Raw genomic sequence first — 20,517 nt, 5'->3', positions numbered from 1 at the left:
AGTGGCACTGGTATGGAGGGGCAATCAATACTTATCAAACTGGACTTAAAGCCTTCTCAACGGGAGTGAACTCATGGTTGGCACTGTAAACTTAGCCAAATATACATGGCAGGAGAGGACACAGATCCTGGAGGAAACCCAATTTCTTTCCCTTCTTTGACAGGGAGGAGAAGCTGAATCATGAGGATTAGTAGCTCACATCCTGCATGGAGCAAAGCAGAAACCAGCCTGAGCTACATATTGAGATAAAAGTAAAAAACAAACAAACAAACAAACAAAAAAAAACCCAAAGATTAAGTTCTAGTAATCAATGTTAGAAAAACATTTAAAACAGCAAACTGTTCACACCCAAAGATTTGTAGATTCAGCACAGCAAAGGAAGCAACCACATAAAGAATAGGAGAAAATCTTGGACAGTTTCATCTCACAGAGCATTAATGTCTAGAGTCTACAGTGAATTAACAAAATTTAATCACCAAAAGAATAAGTGTGCTAGTTACTTTTCTGTTGCTGTGGTAAACACTATGACCAAGGCAACTTGCAGAAGGAAGAGTTTGTGGGCTTATGGTTCCATAGGGATAAGAGTCCATCATGGTGAGGAGGCATGCTGGGAAGACACTGGAGATGAAAGCTAAGGACGCACAGCTTCAAACAGGCACAAGAGGGAGGGAGGGAGGGAGGGAGGGAGGAAAGGAGGAAGAGAGAGAGAATCTGGAAATGGGCATGGCTATGAAATCCCCAGTGATGTGCTTCCTCCAGCAAGGCCACACCTCCTAAATCTCCCAAAACAGCATCACCAACTGAGGATAAAGTATTCAAATACTTGGAGCCTATGGGGGACATTTTCAATCAAACCATCATAAGTAATTCATTCAATAAATGGGCAAATGATTTGAACAGTTACTGCACAAAAGAAGGACAAGGAGCCAAAAAATAGACAGAAAACAATCAACACTTTTGATCATCAGGGAATTCAAGTCCAAAGTATCTTGAGATTCTCAATCCAATCAGAACAGCTACTATCAAAAATCAACAATAGCCTAATCCCAGGGCTTGGGAGGCAGAGGCAGGTAGATCTCTGTGAGATAGAGGCCAGCCTGGTCTGTATAGCAAGTTTCATGTCAGCTGTCACTACAGGGAAACCCTGTCTCAAAAAAGAAAGAAAGAAAAAGAAAAAAAAAAAAAAAAAAAAAACCCCAAAAAAAAATAAAAAAAAACCCCAACCAAAAAAAAAAAAAAAAAAAGCATAGAGTTACAAACACTGATGAGAATGTAGGAGAAGGAAGCCCCATACAATTGGGAGGCATAGAAATTAGTCTATTAGTCTAGCCACTATGGAAGTCAGTATGGAAATTCCTCAAAGAACTAAAAACAACTACCACATGACACAGCTACGTCACTCCTAAACATATATCTGAAGAAATCTCAGCACTCTACAGGGATATTTGTGCACCCATGTTTACTGCAGAATTATTCACATTAGCTAAGTCATGAAACTAACCTAGGTGCCCATCAGTTGATGAAAAGGTAAAGAAAATGTTATATATGCATAATAGATCATTCATAAAGAAGAATGAAATCACACAATATACAAGAGAATGGATGGAGTAAGAGATCATGTCAAATGAAATAAGCTAGACATAGAAAAAGACAGTATATAAGTAAAAGAGGGACCATTAAAGAAAGGGAAAAAGAAGGGGAGAGAGAGAGAAAGAGAGAGAGAGAGAGAGAGAGAGAGAGAGAGAGAGAGAAAAGAGGGTAGGCACAATCAAAACACAATCCATGCATTAGGGAGTTGGAGACCAGCCTGGGATACATGAGACTCTTAACTTTAAAATACATTAATACTTATAATAAAAAGCATTCTGGCTTCACCAGAGTTCACTTTGATTGAAGTTACAGACAGTTGTTAGCTGCCATGTGGATGCTGGGAATTGAACCCAGGTCCTCTGCAAGAGCAGTCAGTGCTCTTAATCACTAAGCCATCTCTCCAGCTCCGTATTTTTAATTCTTAACAAACATTCAGTAGATCCACTGGAAGAGTGCAATGCTAAGAACTGTGTGAAAAGTGTCTGTAGAAGGCCCCTTACCACTACCACCTGAAAACTCTCAGAATCGTCCTGGAGAGCCAAAACCTTGGAGAGCAGACACAAAAGGCTCGTGAGTATCAAACTCTTAGTAACCAAGAACTCCAGCTCCAATCTGGCCAGAAGATAAGCAAATAAGAAAAAACCTCTACACTTTGTGTTTGTGACCTTGGGATCCCTAACAACTGCACTTCAATAAGCATTTACAGCTAGGAATGGTGGGAACAGAAGTCAGTCAAAGGGTGCAGACTTTCTATTTTAAGATGTGTAACTTCTGAGGATCTAATGTACAGCATGGGGACTGGACTTACCTGCACTGCATAATGGCTGGAAGGCTGAAATGTACTGAGAGACTAGATTCTATGTGTCCTCATCACATGTATGAAAACATAACTAAGTGAGGAGATGCAGATGTGTATGACCCTCACAACACATACCCAGACTCACATATTGTACATATTAAACATACACAATTTTATGTGTCAAACATATCTCAGTAAAGCTGGAAAAGTAAAATAAAATTAAAATAATCCTGAAAATGCTTTAAAAATTATAACTTTAAAGAAGCTATTCCATAGAATTCATCTTTAACAAGTATTCAAAATGCAATTTGTATCTGCAGATCACTACTGGCAGTTTACAGGAGTGAGAAGATGCTAACACAGCCACTCTTCTCATAAACTGTGCCACAGGCCTCCAGCCCAGAACCCAGAGGGGTTTTCTACAATTCATTCACAAGAGTCCCTTTCCTGTTTGCTGACTGACATTTTCTAGCTTACAAAGCAACTTACTCCTGCATCCAGGTCCTCTCATTTTATCTCACTACATAGCCAAGCAGCTGACTATCTCATCTCTAAAAATGAACCCCACTGCAAACAGTATCCCATGTTAATAATATGTCCAAATCACAGATCAATTATCATTGAAGTGTATTTCAGAGTTCAAATATAAAGGTTGTGTAAAGCTAAAGTTTATGTTGCAGACAGAGAAAGCTGGACAATTAAACAATCCAGACAAGATACACTTGGCAGCTTCATGTCTAAGCCAGAAACCACACTGACTGTGTGCCTCTGCTAGAATTCTTCTTATACATGAGGGCTATGGGTAAAAGCATCCATTAGCTCAATGCCTTGAAAGCACTTTTAAAAACTGTGTTTCTCATTTCTTTCTCTTTTTTTTTTCAACATGCAAACAAAACAGAATTTTGAATAAGCTTTTCATGCTCATGTGTCAAGCAGTGGAGTCCATAATTCAACCATCCAATTCAATGACTAAGAAGTTACTTTGAAAATCTAAAATAAAAGTCCTCATCAGAGAGAACTATAGCCTGCCATCCCCAGTCCCTTGTGGATAAGGATCTATCTCGAAGGCGTAAGTAGCTAGAACCTTAAAGAGCAAAAACTGACAAGAGTGTCAAGGTAGCTTCAGATTTTTTTGCTACACTGCTATTTTTCACAGCAAAATTTTGAAATGTATGTTTTAATTACTTCAGACTTCTCACAGGAATCAGAATTATTTAAATAACAAATATTAAATGAGCTCTCTCTCAACTATTATGAACAGCATATGTAAACCACTGTAGGAGCTTCGCTGTCCTGTTTGCCCTCACCTACCTCCCACCCCATCCACTGGGCCACTTTAACCCCATTTATTGACGTTTACATATGATTAAAGGACTATAGACTAGATCACTGAGTAGGTCAGTTTTCTCACTGGTTAAAAGTGCCTTTGTTCCGCATTACGTCTCTATCCAAGTAGTTTTGCTCTAATTTTTTAAACATTAATTTGACAGATCTTTCTGATCTGACAGAAGACCATAACCTCTCAGTTACACAGCATCTGTCTTTGTTTCTGTTGACCTCTACATGATCCGCCACCTATGCCATAAAGACAGCTCTAGGTACTCACAACATTTGAGCATAGCAAGGTTATCACTATTTGCTAAATGCTGGGTTCTTCAACTTGTTTTGTTTATTTATGGTACTGGTTTCATATTGCAGCTAAAATGATTAGAATTGGTATTGGGCCAATGTAGTCCTTGCTTTTCTAATTTTTAAAAGATAAACACTTCCATAATTCACTTATAAAAAGAATACCTCCTACAAATTTTCCAACACTTTCCAAGGGAAAGTAATCATTCCATAACAATTTCCACTACTTAACATGAACTTCTAAAAATTAAGATGTCTGCACCAGCTTGATTTTTCCTTGTTTGTTTTACAACACGTGTATGTAGTGTCTTGAATGATAGGCTCTTACCATCAAGTTCTGGTGGGTAACCAAAAGCAAGGAAAATAATCCATATTGTTTGAAGGTCTGTGTGACCCTTGGTCAACAGCTTCAAGAGTTCATTCATGGTACTAGGTTTTTACTTTGCTACCCTACGGTGTGTAGTAAGGGAGATGCCCCCCCCCCCCGACCCCAGTTATACGGTAGCTCCTTTGGAAAAAGAAAAAAAAATATATATATATACACACACACACATATATGTGTATATATAGTGTATGTATACACTTTAAGAAGCTTCTATGGTGATAGGCTTCCTTATGACTTTCTTTAAGGGCCTTCAGTGTTAGTTACCCCTCCTCTGTAACTGCCTCCCATTCCCCACCTCCTTTAACCCTTCCTAATCCATTATTCCCTTTTCTCCCTTTGTATCACTGCATTCTACTACCCCTCCCAGGAAGCCTCCCCCTGCTCCCATGGCCATGTACTAGTTTCCAGACCACTATGGATTTTCCAATTGAAACACACATATCTAAGGATTCAGAGATAGCATCCACTTATGAGAGAGAACATGCAACATCTGTCATTCCAGGTCTGGGTTACCTCACTCAGGATGACTGTTTCCAGTTCCATCCATTTACCTGCAAATTCCATAATTTCATTTTTCCTTACAGCTGAATAATATTCCATTGTGTAAATGTACCATACTTTCATTGTCCATTCATGAGTTGAAGGACATCTAGGCTGTTTCTACTTCCTGGGTACTATGAAGAGAGCAGCTATGAACATTCATGAACAGGCATCTCTGTAGTAGGACAGAGAGTACTACAAGAGTGGCATGCATGGCTGAATCACGTGATAGATCTATTTCTAGTTCTTTGAGGAACCTCCATACTAATTTCACAGTGGTTGCACTAGCTTGTAGTCCCATCAGCAGCAAATAAATGTTCCTCTTTCCCCACATCCTCGCCAGCATTTGTCATTGTTTGTCTTTTGAATCTTATCATTCTGACTAGGATAAGATACGATCTCAAAGTGATTTTAATTTGCATTTCTCTGATGGCTAAAGGTATTGAACACTTTTAAAGTATTTCTCAGTCATTTGCACTTCTTGTTTTGAGAACTCCCTGTACAGTTCCTTGCCCTAATTTTGAAGTTTTCTTTTTTACTGATGGTTAGATTTTTTTTAGTTCTTTGTATGTTCGAGATACTAACCCTGTATCAGACATAGAGCTGGGAAAGACTTTTTTCCCCCCATATTGTAGGCTGCCTCTTCACTCAATGATGGTATTCTTTGTTGTATAGAAGAGTTTTAGTTTCATGAGATCCCATTTGGTAATTATTACTCATAATGCCTAAACTGTCAGGGTCCCATTTAGAAGGTCCTTTCCCTCTGCCTATAATTTTCCATATATTCCCACTTTGCCTTCCATCAGATTCAAGGTCTCAGATCTTATGTTGAGATTGTTGACACCCTTGGAGCTGAGGTCTGTGCAGAGTAAAAAATAGGGATCTAGTTCATTCTTCTACATGTAGCTATCCAGTTTTACCAGCACCATTTGTTAGACATACTATTTTTTTTTTCCCAATGTGTGTTTTGGGCTCCTTTGTCAAAAACTGGGTGACTATAAGTACATGGACTTAAAATCAAAGTCCTCAATTCTATTCCACTGATCAAGTTGTCTGTTTTTAATGCCAGTATCATGCTGTTTTTATTACTATAGCTCTGTAGTATAATTTGAAATCAGGGATGATGATGCCTCCAGCATTTCTTTTATTGTTCAGAATCGTTTTGGCTTTCCTGGGTTTTTTGTGTTTCCGTATGAAAACTGAGATTATTCCTTCAATTTCTATGAAGAATTATGTTGGAATTTTAATGGTGAATGTGGTGAATCTGTAGATTTCTTTTGGCAGGATGGCCATCTTCATAATATTAATTCTATTGATCTAAGAGCATGAGAGGTTTTCCCTCTTCTGGTATTTTCTGGCTACCTTTCATAGTGCTGGATGGTGCAATGCATGCTACCAGAAGAGGAAAGTAATCATCAATATTGCTCAACTATGAATCCTGTGATCCACAACAACTGGCCTGGCAAGATATGTTCACTGGTATAATAGTGGCAAGAATATTATGTGAGTAGCCAATCACTTTCTGTTTGGATTTAAGGTCTGCTTCAGGGGGTTGGAAAAGTGGCCCAGCCATAAATAGCACTGGCCGCTTTCACGGAGGACCTGGGTTCAGTTCCCAGCACCTACATTGTGGCTAATAACCATCTGTAACCCCAGTCTCAGGGGATCCGACACCCTCTTATGACTTACCTGGGCACTGCATGACTCAGGTGCACTTACATACATGCAGGCAAATACACTCATGCACATGAAAAATAAAAATAATAAAAATATTAAGGTCTGCTTCACAAGATGGAGCCCATATCTGCCAATGATATCGGGTCTAGGAATCTGTCGTTAGACAGGTCACAGGCCATAGGGGAAAGCCTATGATTCTGCTAAATAGACTATAGTATTAAACTGTTCCTAATGACTTATTTCTATACCCATAATATATCTTCCAACTCTCACCAGAGAAGCTTCATCATGTAGCAGATGATGATTAACACAGAGACCCACAACTGGTCAATGTGCAGAGAATAAGAGACTGCAGAGTCTTAACTTGAATGGGACATCTGTTTCAAACCTGTGCCTCACAAGGCTCAAGAATCTTTACAGAAGATGGGGCAGAAAAATTATAAGATCCAGAGGTGGTGAATGACCACAAGGAAACAGAGTTTCCTGGACAGCTGGACAGTTGTTCATATGAACTCACAGCAATGGTAACAGCATGCACAAGTAGCATGTAAGCTCAAGTCATACAACATCCCAGCACAGATGTGAGGAAGTAGGTAAGAAATCCCAAACCTACCTGAGCAATTATTTGCAACTGGCAACCAGTGCCTATGTAGACAAGGAGAGTCAGTTTCTTTAGGGTGTGATAGGTTGACCAGCCTTGGATGGACGGACCCACACCAAAGGGCATTTGAGGACACAGGTTTGACTCGATGGGTCTAAATATATTTAGTAAAAAAAGTGAAAAGACTATATATAAAGAGAGAGAGAGAGAGAGAGAGAGAGAGAGAGAACATGAAAGAGTAACTGCAGCAAACTCAGTGGCCCTAAACCCTGAGAGGGTGCTACCCAAGGACAGCAACGCAGAACTGAGAGTCTAGCAACAAACCCTGACTCATCTGACTGCCAGCATAGGGGCAAGACAATGGGCAAAGAATAGTCTTCCAAGTCCCTTGAGGACAACTGGATATTCAGATGCTAAAGAATGAATTTAGGCATCTCATCTTCTACCACAAACAAACATGAACTCAAAGCAGACCCTAGACCCAATTTCAGAGCTAAAATTAAAAAACTCCAATAATAAAATGTATTTACCTTCCTAGCCTCAGATTAGGCACTGATCTTTCATACATAACACCAAGAGGATACATATTTAAGAAAGAAAAAGATAAATGATCTCAACATGGTTGTACATGTTTAATCTTAGCATGTAAGAGTTAGAGGCAAGAGAATTTTGAATTCAACACTAGCAGGGACTGCAAAGCAATATCCTATCTTTAAAAGGGAGGGGGAGCTTTGAAAATTGTGTTTCAAAGGATACCATTCAACGTAAAAAGATAACTGAGTGAGGTAACCCAGAGACAGAAAAACAAACACACGTTCTCTCTCATTTGTGGATCCTAACTCTGAATCTTTGGATATAAATATAGCTCTTATCACTCATCAAAAATTCTTTTTGCAACAGATGGAAACTATTACAAAGTCCCACAACTGGCCAAAATGCAGAGAGTAAGTGACCTTCTAGTGCCTAGCCCCAACTGATGCTTCTACAATGCAACCCCTACACCTAAGGCTCAAGGAGCATCATGGAAGTGGAGCAGAAACACTGTAAAAGACAGAAGACCAGAACACTTGCTGATAGTGTATTCTGGGAATGGTAGGGAAAATTCACCCATGGTATCACAATATTGTTGCTTAAACAAGACCTACATAATGGTAACACCAGTTGACATGCCAATATAGACGGGGGAAATACCACAGGGTCCTAGCTCTAGATGAAGAGCTACAGGCAATCAATGGATGCCAAGGGAGGGAAAAACAGTTTTCTCCAGGAACTAGCTCTCTGATTGGTTTACTGATCTCAAGTGGTCAGTCTTAAACACAGGTACACACAAGCACCACTAAATGGACTCTATGCACATATAGAAATATATGTAACAATAATAATCAAAGAGGATAAGAAATGGAGAGGAAGTAGAGGAGGTGTGGGAAGAGTTGGAGGGGTGAAAATGATGCATTTATAATACTCATGCAAGAAATTCTCAAAAACAACAAAAAAAAGTAAAAAGACAATCTGTAGCCTAGCAAATGATATTAACAGATCATACATCTGATTTTTAAAAATGTATCTAGAACATTTTATAAAAAATGTTTGCAACTATATAATAACACACCTTTAAAAATTGGCAAATAATTTGAATGGCTGTCTCTCCAAAGAAGAGATTCAAATAGTCAATAAATATATGAAAGAAAAGAAGCATAACATCATCAGTCACCAGGGAATGAAAGTGGGGATCACCTAACACACACCCACATGGATAAAATCCAAAAGAGACAGTGTATGCTGGAGAGAATGCTGGGGGGAAGGTGGAGAAACGGGAACCCTCAGATGAATCTGCTGAGAGGGAAAATGCTATGGCCACTTCGGAAAAGTTTGACAATATCTCAAAGCGTTAAACATGGCTGCTGTATGATCAACAGTTTCACCCTGGAGAAATGAAAGCACCTGGCCACAAAAAGTTGCATACAATGTGCACAGCAGTAGCAGTTACAACTGATAAAGGGTGGAAAGAATACAAATGGCATCAACTGATGAAGCACATAAATGTGATGCACATCCACACCATAGAATATTTGACCACACAAATGACAGAAACAGTGTTACATGCTGCAACACACACGAACCCAGAAAGCTATGAAAGAAGCCAGACATAAAGGAGCACATTGAGCTAGTCCATGTGTATGGCATACTGAGATTTATATGAAATACTGAGCACAGGCAAATTTATAGACAAAGAAGGTAGATTAGTGCTTCTATTTTATTCTATTTTGTGTGTACATAAATGTCTTTTTGTGCTTGCAAAAAGATGTTCTCAAATGTATTTTTGGAGAACTGAATAGGAAGAGGGGAAAAAATCAGAATTTTCTCTCAAAGATTAAACACAGAACCACTTGTCAAGTAGTCAGTGACAACTGAAGAAATTCCCTGATAGTCTCAGATGATCAATATCTGGTGAATTCAACTCATTTATTGGTTTTGACAATGCCCTCCATTCAAAGAAGTCCAGGCTCTTCTCACATCACCTCGCCTCTGCCCAAATACTAGAAACACACTCTAAATATTAATATTAGGGTTTATCAAAACCTACAACAGGTTTTCTATGAATAGGAGAAATAACCCCCAATTCAATTGCTTTGTTTTTATTTTTACACACTGCCCCTGCAATGCTCATGCATGTGCTCAATGAGGTGTAACCCAAACTGTTGCACTGATGTTCTTCCTGAATGTCTATGAATGGTATCAAGTGCTAAGCCGGATGATAAAGAATATGCAATTTACAAAGCTAACCTGGGTATCCTGAAGGCAGATAAGACATTGGGTGGCAAAATTAATATAGTGAGCATCAAATTTCACAGGCATACTGGTCATTAAGAACACAAACACACACAGGAAAGACCTCACCTTCAGTTTCTGAGCCCTACAGCATAGATAACATCATACTATCATACTGTGTATTTGATACCCTCAAGAAATAGATGTCAGCCATGAAATTTCTAAATGCTGAAACTGGATATTAGAACTTAAAACTCCATCACATACTAGGGAAATATTTGAGGAAATTTTGGTTAATTCAGAAAGAGGTGGCAGACATCTTAGAACTACCTTGTAAAGCCCTCTGACGATCACAGCTCCAAGAAGTACCTTCAGTACAGTTTCACAAGAGATCCTCAGCCAGCAACTAATCACTAAGCTGCTCCAAATTCCTAAGTACATGATAATAAGCACTTGTTTAAACAACACTTAAAAAAAAAGCCAGGTCATCGTATCTTTATCTTCACTGAATTTTAACAAAATGCATAGGTCTGAATCACTGCTGTGTGAATTTATGCTACAAGGCAAACAAAAGTTTCTAGACAAAAAGTGCTTAATAATAAAACATAAGAAGAATATAAGGTATTCTTCTCCAAAAAGATAGTAATGGGCTGTGAGGTGGGAGGGAAAGGAAAGTCCCAAAAAGAAATCGGAGCAGGTGTGACCTTGGCTTCGGGCCACGGAGTAGAATGAAGATACTGGGTCTGGACACAGCCACAAGAATGGAGAGGAAATGGCCAGTGTGCCTTCCTGGCACTTCACTCCAAGTACCACCAAACACGGGGAAAGGACAAATAACTTTTCATCATACAATATTCTCAAAGTTTGGTAGCTGGTTTCTTAGCTATACCACTACCCAAACAGACTGAATATAAAAAAAATTTACAGATCCATTATAGTAATAGTATTTATTATAGAAATGGCCTTTAAGGTGGCTGTGGTGGCACATGCCTTTAATCCCAGCATTTGGGAGGCAGAGGCAGGCAGATCTTTGTGAGTTTGAGGCCAGCCTGGTCTACATAGTGAGTTCCAGGACAGCTGGGGCTATAGGGAGACCCTGTCTCAAAAAGAAAAAACAAAACAAAACAAAACAAAACAAAACAACCTTTAAAAATTCTTAGGTTCATAAAATTAGGAAAAAATTGACATATTATGACATATTATCACAATGATTCTTTATTTTCAGGAATAACTATTTCTGTAAACAGGTGTTCAAAAAGTTTTCCCTTCCCTACTGTTCTAAGAAGCACTAAAATAAGAAAATGTGTCATGAATATATCAGTAAAGATTAGCAATTAGTTTCCTAAAATTTTATCGACCTACAACAGGTTTTCTATGAATAGGAGAAATAATTCCCAATTCCACTGCTTTGCTGTAATTTTTAAGTACTGCCCCTTTTGTGTGGAAGGGGCGGTATTTCAATCTCTGGGTGTCACTTACTTCAAAGGAAGGTAGTGAGCTAACTGAGGCTACAGTAACTCTAGAAATGATGCTCTTAGAATTTCATTGTGTTACAATTTCTCACAAGTCACAGACCCTGGTCAAGACACACAGTATTTACCTTCTTCCCTCCTGTCACGAACTGCTTACAACTGGATCTCAGGAACTGCGGGTGCACTGCAATGATCTACAAGAGAAGAAGTATCCACTCTCGGTTTAAAAGTTGCCATTAAAGCACAAGGTCACAACCCTTTATCTATCATGCACAGTATGACCTGAAAACTGGTATCTTGGTAGGCAATAATTCATTCAGGTAAGGTTTTGCAATGACCAAAAACATCTTAGTTCTGCTCTTGCGGGAGATAATTTCCTTGAATCAAAAATCCAAGCTCCCACACAAGAATAAACTAGTTCTAGTCTCTGGCTGAGGAAAGCCTTCTGAGTAGACTCCTCTTCTAAGGGACAGCTGGGAGGTTGATCAAGACAGCAAGGATATCACAACAATTTGTAACTAAGTATATTTCCTAGAGAAACGCAGAGAATAAACTATCTTCTTATTCGAGATGCCTCCCAGTGATGGAAGGCAGATGATGGAACCTGTGACCCAATACCTTACAAAAGAGAACAGTACATGAAGACCCTGCCCTTGACAGCACAATGTGCAGGACCTCAGAACTATGGGGCTAAGCATTCAGGACTCCCGCTCTTACCTGTGTGTCCCCATGATCTCCTCTGCTTTGCCCTCAGTCCATCTCCCCAGCCCCTTGTTATGCAGGTCTCCCCTGAGGCTGCTTTATCACTCTTTATTACTGCTGGTGGCTTTAGGATCACATAGCACTACTCATAGTAACAGTGATATTCTAGGGGCTCTAACCAGACTAGCTCTGTCTTTTGAGACTCATCTGTTATACAGGTAAGCTTAATATAATCTACCTTCTTACTGTTTTAATCACCAAATAGTCATAAAAATCAGAAACATCAGCCAGGCATGGTGGCACATGCCTTTAATCCCAGTACTCTGGAGGCAGAGGCAGGCTGTGAGTTTGAGGCTAGCCTGGTCTACAGAGTGAGTTCCAGGTCAGCTGGGGCTACAGGAAGACCCTGTCTCAAAAGGACCAAAAAGGAAAAAAAAAAATCAGAAACTTCACTAACCTTCAATTAAATAGGTATTATATTCTAGTAATTAACTGATACATTTCCTTCCTCCAGTGGAACAGGTCAATAGATTTCTCTTACACTGTCATTTTTAGGGTTTAGCACACAGCCTTTCATTCTTCTGATCGTCCAAACTTGCCAGGTTGGCTTTCTCTCCAGCATTGCCCTAACTCGTCTTTACCAATACAGAAGCAAATTCTATTTCTTAAAATCTCTCCTACAGTCCTTCGAGTGCTCTCATAACATATAACAAGCATCTCCTCTCCTTAAAAATACTACCTTACCTCCTCCCTACCTTTTAGCCATAGAAATATAAGCTGTCAGGACCACCACATTAAGCTGCTCCTCCTTTGGGGTTCTACTCTGCACCAGCTGGGCCTCAGCACCTTACGCCTGTCTCACTTATGAGCAAAACTAGGACTCCTCTAAGGTTACCCTCCTTCTCTAAGCTGCCAATCTCAATGCTTAGTGCTATTCTAACTGAGGACTTTTTCTCCTTGGTCTTTTCCTCTCTACTTACTTTTACCATTAATCAAAACATAACCTGTAGAAATTATCACCACACACTGCCCCTTCTTTCTACCACCCAGATAATGTTACTGTCGTCGTCTTCTTTTTCTCTTTTGAAAGAAGGCTTTACTGGTTGTTTTGATACTCCAACCTGGGATTGACCCTGGCCTCGTTGAGGCCGTGAGTAAGCTCAAAATGACCATATGTGCACTCCTGACTCCGTCTCCCACTGCTCTGTCTCCATGCCGCCTTCAACACTGCTGCCAGCTCTTCCTTCTGGACTCCCTCTCTTCTGGATGTTCCAGTTCCCTAACTCCTGCTTCTGAGCACTTCTTAACCACTTTTATTTCCACTGCTAGTCTTCAGAGAGCTCCACTATCCATATCAGTCCTCTTCTCACACCAGCTTTAAGCTAACAGCCTTAAAAATGAATTCCTTTTAGTCGGCTCGTTACCAACTGTGTTTGAGGGACACTCTCCATCCAGGGCCACACACATGTCCTAAATACTCTGTAAAATCCACCTCAAGTAATTGCAGCTATCTAAATGCATGGCCAAATTTGCAATGACTCAAGCCATGACCCTATTACAAGTGATGAGATTCCCTTACATCATTATGAAAGCAAGAGACCAGATTCATCCTTAGATTCTCCAACTTTGACTTCACTCAGTCAATCTGTTTCTAAGGCTGAAACGCTTACCTCCTAAACACTGTCTAATCCATCTCTTCTCCATCTTAAAGACTCATGATTGTGCCTTTTACCGAGCTCCTTAGTGCCCTGTTCACTGCAGTACATTAGCCTGTTAGCTCCATTTATGTCACCCTTTTGTTCTTAGATACTAGATAATTTCTCCTTTATCTATTAGATGGAAACTAAATTTCTTAGCCTCAAGACAGAGCCTGCTCTTATCTACCTTTTTGACTTTTATGAACCATTTAAATAAGACTGTTTGCCTCTTACTGAACACAGTTTGAACCTTCTGGCCTCTCCACCCTACTATGCTGAATTTCTATATGGAAAGCCAGCTCTTCTACCTGTCTCTGTCTATGTATAAAGCTCAGTCAGACATCCCCCAGTCTATATAGCTATTGCACACACACACACACACACACACACACACACCAATAACAACAGAAGCAGCAGCTAAAAGTGACTCCTTTTAGCTTGAAACTCATTAAAATTATTCATGCTTTTGTTAGTCTTTAATCAGATGTGAGAGAGAGAGAGAGAGAGAGAGAGAGAGAGAGGAGAGGAGATTTCACCCACTATAATAGCAGCACAGTCACATATCCTGCCCTAGTCACAGCTTGATGTGGCCTCAGCACATTACACATTGAATAGACACGTATTGGTAAAAGCTATATACTACTAGCAATGTCTGAATCTCTTTAAACATTCTATCTAGGTGAGAAAACTGCTTGAAAAGGAAAAACTTGCTAAATTCTTACTTTAATGGGACAGTCGAAAGTCTCATGAAATTCTTCTCCAGAATACAGTCCAAATACCTGTACCTATGAAGTAAAAAGACCAAGTCAGTTCATCTTGACGGAAACAGAAACGGCTGATGACACAGTGAGAGCAAATGCTAGCAACAAGAGAAAAAACAAAGTGGGACATTTAATGAGTCTAAGGTCCCATGAGCACTATTAAATATCTAGGACAAACCATTCCATCAGGAAGAAAGTGCTCTGCCGCAACCAAGCTTTTAAAAGCATTCCATGAACAGAGTTCCCTTTGCTCACCAAAAATTTATTAAATGGATGTGAACTTCCAAAAATGAAATAGCTAGGAGCAGGTTACTAACATACTTTCATGACCCTCCCATAGCGTACCCTTAAAGGAACCATTTCATCATCCCCTAAACCAGGAAAAAGGAACCTCTTTACTGAGTCACACACACATATGGCTCATATATACATACATACCAGCCAAACAGATCAATATGGCAGTAGAGAGAACTAAATTAAATATTTACAATCTTATGCTGAATCTATTCAGAGTGTATAAATGAAAGATTTAACTTCCTACTTATCAGTGTTTAAAGTTGTTTTGGGCCACTTTATTAACATTTATATTTTTCCATAGTTCTTTGAGCATAGCAACAACAAAAACAAAACTAGATATAATATACATATTATATGCAATATTATATACATAAAACATATATTATATATAACATAAAGAATGTAAATCACAGATTGTCAGCTTGACACATTTTAAAAAATATTTTATTTATTATTTTTATTTTATGTGTACGAGTGTATTGCCTGCATGTATGTTAGTGCACCCGTGTCGTGCAACGCCACAGAGGTCAGAAAGGGCTTCTGATTCCCCTGGAACTGGAGTTAAGGACGGTTTGTAGCTGCCATGTGGGTGCTGGGAATCGAACCCAGGTCCTCTGCAAGAGCAGTCAGTGCTCTTAACTGCTGAGCCATCTCTCCAGCCCCAACTTGACACATTTTTCTGGTATAACCTGACTCTCCAATCATCAGCTAGATCAAGAAAGGAAACCCAAGCCAGTTGTGCATCCCACATCTGGACTCCTAGCACTCAGAGGCTAAGGCAGAAGGATATGAATTTGAGTCCAGCCTGGGAAAAACAAAAAAAGAAAAGAAAAGGGGCCAGGGAGGAGGGTTGTAGAAGAAAAGGAGTGAAAGAAGAAAAGGAAACAAAAAGGAATAGAATCCAAGGCACTCCTCTACTTCCCTTCCCAGTCAACAGTACCCTAAAACCAACCACTACCTTGGCACCTGTTATCATGCATAAGTCATGGTATCATTTTATTGAATGAAAGTGTTATTTTAATGAATGAAAGTGTCACTGGCACTTTCATTCAACATATTCCTTTTGAGGTTTATGCACACTGTTGCATAAAGTAGCAGCTGGTTCTTTGCCCTTGCTATATAGTATTTCAATGTATGAATATGCCACGATTCATGTACTGCTTCCATTGATGACCACTTGGGTTGTCACCATATCAGGGCTCTTATGAATAGTGCTGCTATGAACAATCTTTCAAGACTCTTGTTGAACTTGTATTTGTGAAGATTATAGAACTAGAGGTGAAAATTCTCATTCACAGATTATAAATATGTTGATATTTAATAAAGAGCAAATTTGTTTTAATTTATACTCTTGCCAGAACATGAGAATTCTAGGAGTTCTCACAGAAGTGGAGTTAACTAGCAGCATTCAGGCTCTTAGGAATGAGTTCCCAATACTTCTCACATGTTTGCTCTTTTTCTGGTGTCCAGTATCATTTCTTCTTTCATTTTGTAGGAATTGACCTGTGGGGCCATTTGCATATAATGCCTTTGGTCTGAATGTCTGTATCCCTCAAATTCTTATATTGTAGACTTTAATGTTACTTTTGAAAAGTACTACCATTCTAATTACTTTTCAAAACAATCTTTGGGCAGCATAAGGCCAAGATATTTAAAACACATCTGTCAAGAGGATTTGCTCATGCTATTAAGAGATTAATGGGGGGGGGCGCTGGAGAGATGGCTTAGCAGTTGCTCTTGCAGAGGACCCGGGTTCAATGCCCAACACCCACATGGCAGCTACGAACTGTCCTTAACTCCAGCTCCAGGGGAATCCAAAGCCCTTTTCTGACCTCCATGGCATTGCATGACACAGGTGCACTCATATACATGCAGGAAATACCCTCATACATATAAAATAAAACTAATTTTAAAAATTAAAAAAAAAAGATTAATGGGTATAGCAATGTTGACAGAAGTGGGCATACCTTTTTTTTTTTTTTTTTTCTTTGCACTGAGTATATTCTTGGTCTTTTTGAGACAGGGTCTCCCTGTAGCCCCAGCTGTCCTAGAACTTACTATGAGTATATTCTTTCTAATTTACTCATCTTAATGGCCCATTGAACTTAGAGTACATAAAAATATAAAATTAGATGACGAAATCTCTGTTCGGTAAGGAATACATAAGATTTTATACTGATTTTCGATGCATTCTCTTCTTAGATTGTTATTTTAGAAAAGTAGTTTAAATACATTGTGCATTAGAATTTATCATTGCATTAGAAAAGACTTCAATTGACTTAGAAACAAAAAAGATATTCTTGTAAATGGAAATCAATCACCATGACCACTAAACGTCGCAGCTCAGCACCAGTGAGAAGCACTGATAATTCCCAGCTACATACAGCACAAATGATGTATGTTCTCAGACCAGGAAGTAGGGGCCAGGGTTTTAGAAAACTGTACATATATTGATTTTACATTTATTTAATGTGGCCATTGTAAGACACTTTATTCTTCTGATAAACTATGATTGCTCATCAAAAGATTCTATAATTCAAGAGTAACATTCATAACTTGTGTGTTAAAATGAAAACCACCAACCCACAGAAATCATGCCCACAAAATCCAATTTTGTGGATTTATGGCAGAAAAGCATTAAGCTACTGTCTTGCAAGAACTGCAGACTAGTCACTGAAGTCCAGTGGCACAGGAGTAATGATTAAGGTGACATGTCACCCTGCCATAACTGTTAATCAGCTTAATACTAGTTAGACTATTGACATTCTTGTAATTACTTTTCCTAAGGCACATTTGGTCAAAATATATTTTACTTTAATTATGAGCAATCAGAAGAAAGTCCAATACTCAAAAAGAATAATCAAGGCTCTCTAAATGCAGGTATAAAGCAAGCAGAGAGCATTCCAACCACCTGGGCGGCAAAATCCAGCACCCACTGTCCAAGCCAGACTTTGCCTCATCTCACCTTGCCATCCTCAGAGCACACGCCCATGTGTTCCCCGCTTTCATCCAAGCTAATCTGGTTTATCTTCACAGGACTCTATGAAAACAAACAAGCAAAAACCACATGTAAAACTTTAGGAAAACATTTAACACTGATGACATGTCTCTACTCTTTGGAAAACTTAGATGATAAAAGTTGTTTCTCTGAAGTGTAAGTGTAGGACACACTTTGTTTACAAATGAAAATGCTAATATTTCATATATATAAAACATAAATACAGCTTTGTTCTTAGCCTCACAGTAAACTCAGAAACCTAAGATGGCCACAAAATTTCTTTCACATACCTGGATAATCAGCTAAAATATTACTTCTTGGAAGGCTACATACCTTTTTAATCCACTTTATTTACTCTATATTCTTAAATTTATTTTTACTGACCAAAATCTATTAAAAGAACAAAACAAGCAAAAGCCTAAACAGAAGCCAAAGTGTAAATATATTCTCTAGTTATTTTATTTTGCTTGAACAATCTGTTGTCTTATAAATCATCAAGTCAACATTTCATTTATGCTTTATGCTTAGTACTTTGTTTAAGAAAACCATTGAGTCTAAGTCACATTAATTTATTTTGTATCCCCTCCTCTTTTAGATAATTTAAAATTTAAGAAAATTTCTACTTGTGGTTGATGCATTTTCCAAAAAGTAAATATAACAACTGCATGTTTAGTTTCCTACATACCCAACTGTTTACTTACTAAAAAATTCATACAAGTATGTTTTCTAATAAAGGGAAAAAAATAAGCTACTGTCATCAGCACTACAAAATAGCAAGCTCTTCTTTTCATCCTTAATAATGATTTCTAACTCTCTTACACGAAGTTCAAAGGAATAAACAAAGAGAAGAAAACAAGCCTATAGTATTCCAGCACAAACTTGCTGTTTAGTTTTTCAAAATAGCTTACTTTACAACAGTTTGACTTGTTGGTGAGATAGATGGAAATACACAAAACAGAATGCTAAATCTTCAACAGAAAAATATCATATAGCCAATAAACAAAGATCAGGGCAGACCAAGGCCCCCAACTTTGCAAAGGCCCACTGACTGATGCTGCTAAGATACATTCAAGTATAAGAAGAGAGAACTAGCTACAGAACCCTTTCACACCTGGATCCCTAAATCACCACACAAACAACACTGAAAAATAAACATCTATCAAAATAAAAAATTAAACATCCATGAAAATATAGGCTAGCTATAAAACTTCCTAGCATGCTAGAAAGGGAAAGGGCCACTGAATAGACAGGTGATCCACTTTACAGGACAATAAACTGAAGCCCACCACAGAGAATCATCAGAAACAAGAGCAGAGCTAGGCTTGTGACCTATGAGAGGAAGGCTTGAAGATGAAGACTGCAGATGGGACACTGTCAGGCAGCCAGGCAACTGCAAAGACAAGTGAGGTTGCCCAGCAGAAGCACCAGGCAGTGTGGTAACTGGACTGAGCGAGAGTCTAAGTGTCAGCCCCAGTCTTCTGATGACTCCTCAAGCTGGTCAACTTTTGTGAACAATTCCCCAACTCTGATAGATTTCTTATCAAAGAACACTTTACTCTTGGCAAGTATAAACCACAGATACCTCTCATTGTACTTAGGTACATTGCCTAGGTTTCCTTCTTCTGTTGAACAGAACTTTGTCAACAGATTGCTATATAAATTATGTAGCTGAAAGTTTTTAAAAATTTAGTTTCTCAGTTATAATAACACATATCAAGGGCTTGATAACCATACACAGCTGTACTGAAACGCAGATCACAGAACATGTTTCCACTGCAGAAAGTTCTAGAGGGTACAGTGCTTTAAATCTACAAACTGAAATTCAATGCTAAAATACAACAAACAAATCAAGACTTCATTATAAAGCCTCTTACTGCAAGTTATATTAGAACTGTATTTTCATTCAACATACACATCAAGTTTTATGCCATCTATTCTTGGATTCTTGTTACTGAAAGACCCTTGCCTGTCCTAATAGTCTATGAATCATGCTTATCATTTCCAAAGATGTACCACATAACTTTTTTGATATTCGACCTTAGAACAAAGTGGTCAGCTAACAGCAACAGGTGTCCTGCCTCACAATAAGGAATATGCAGCTTCAATGGTTTATGTGAGTGGTCCAGTGACACAGTACTGCTAATTAGCTAGGCCATATGATAGTATTTCAAGAGCAGATCAACCTAAATCCCCATAGCAATACCAAGTAGAAACTGTATCATCATATTAACAGTATTATGAAGAAAAAAATAAGACTACAAAGTTATGGCAATTCTTTCTCCCTAATCTCTGTTAGCAATAGATTTCTTAAAACTTTTTTCTGCCAGTGATCAATATTCACTAATAATTATCCTTACGTGTATTTGCCAATTAATTTGCTCTTCCATAAAATACCTCTTCTCTTTTGAACATTTTTTTCTATTAAGATGTTTCTTGTTTTTTAATCACCCACTGTATAACCACCTATTTTTTCCAAGATGGTTACTGCTTTATTTATTACATTTTCAGCTTAAATCCCTTCAGAATAATTTTTTCCTGAAAATGGGGACCAGCTTGGTTGGCCCCATTTATTAAACAATGTGCTCGTCTTCTCTTGGAAG

The 20,517-nt window shown here is 38.6% G+C and overlaps 1 protein-coding gene across 1 annotated transcript in view; it reads right to left on the bottom strand.

Moving 5' to 3' along the window:
• Window positions 1–20,517, bottom strand: part of Vps41 (VPS41 subunit of HOPS complex) — a 183,700-nt gene that overhangs the window by 88,584 nt on the left and 74,599 nt on the right. Inside the window, exons 5-7 of the mRNA XM_008851607.2 lie at window positions 17,885–17,959; window positions 14,584–14,646; window positions 11,591–11,656 (exon numbers count right to left, since the gene is read on the bottom strand). Coding sequence (XP_008849829.1) covers window positions 11,591–11,656; window positions 14,584–14,646; window positions 17,885–17,959 — 204 coding nt within the window. The remainder of the gene's footprint in view (window positions 1–11,590; window positions 11,657–14,583; window positions 14,647–17,884; window positions 17,960–20,517) is intronic.

The sequence above is a fragment of the Nannospalax galili genome, unplaced genomic scaffold, assembly GCF_000622305.1.
Source record: "Nannospalax galili isolate Female #2095 unplaced genomic scaffold, S.galili_v1.0 scaffold1386, whole genome shotgun sequence".
Lineage (NCBI taxonomy): Eukaryota > Metazoa > Chordata > Mammalia > Rodentia > Spalacidae > Nannospalax > Nannospalax galili.
The sequence above is the reverse complement of the archived record's forward strand: the minus strand, read 5'-3'. Positions and strand labels throughout refer to the sequence as shown.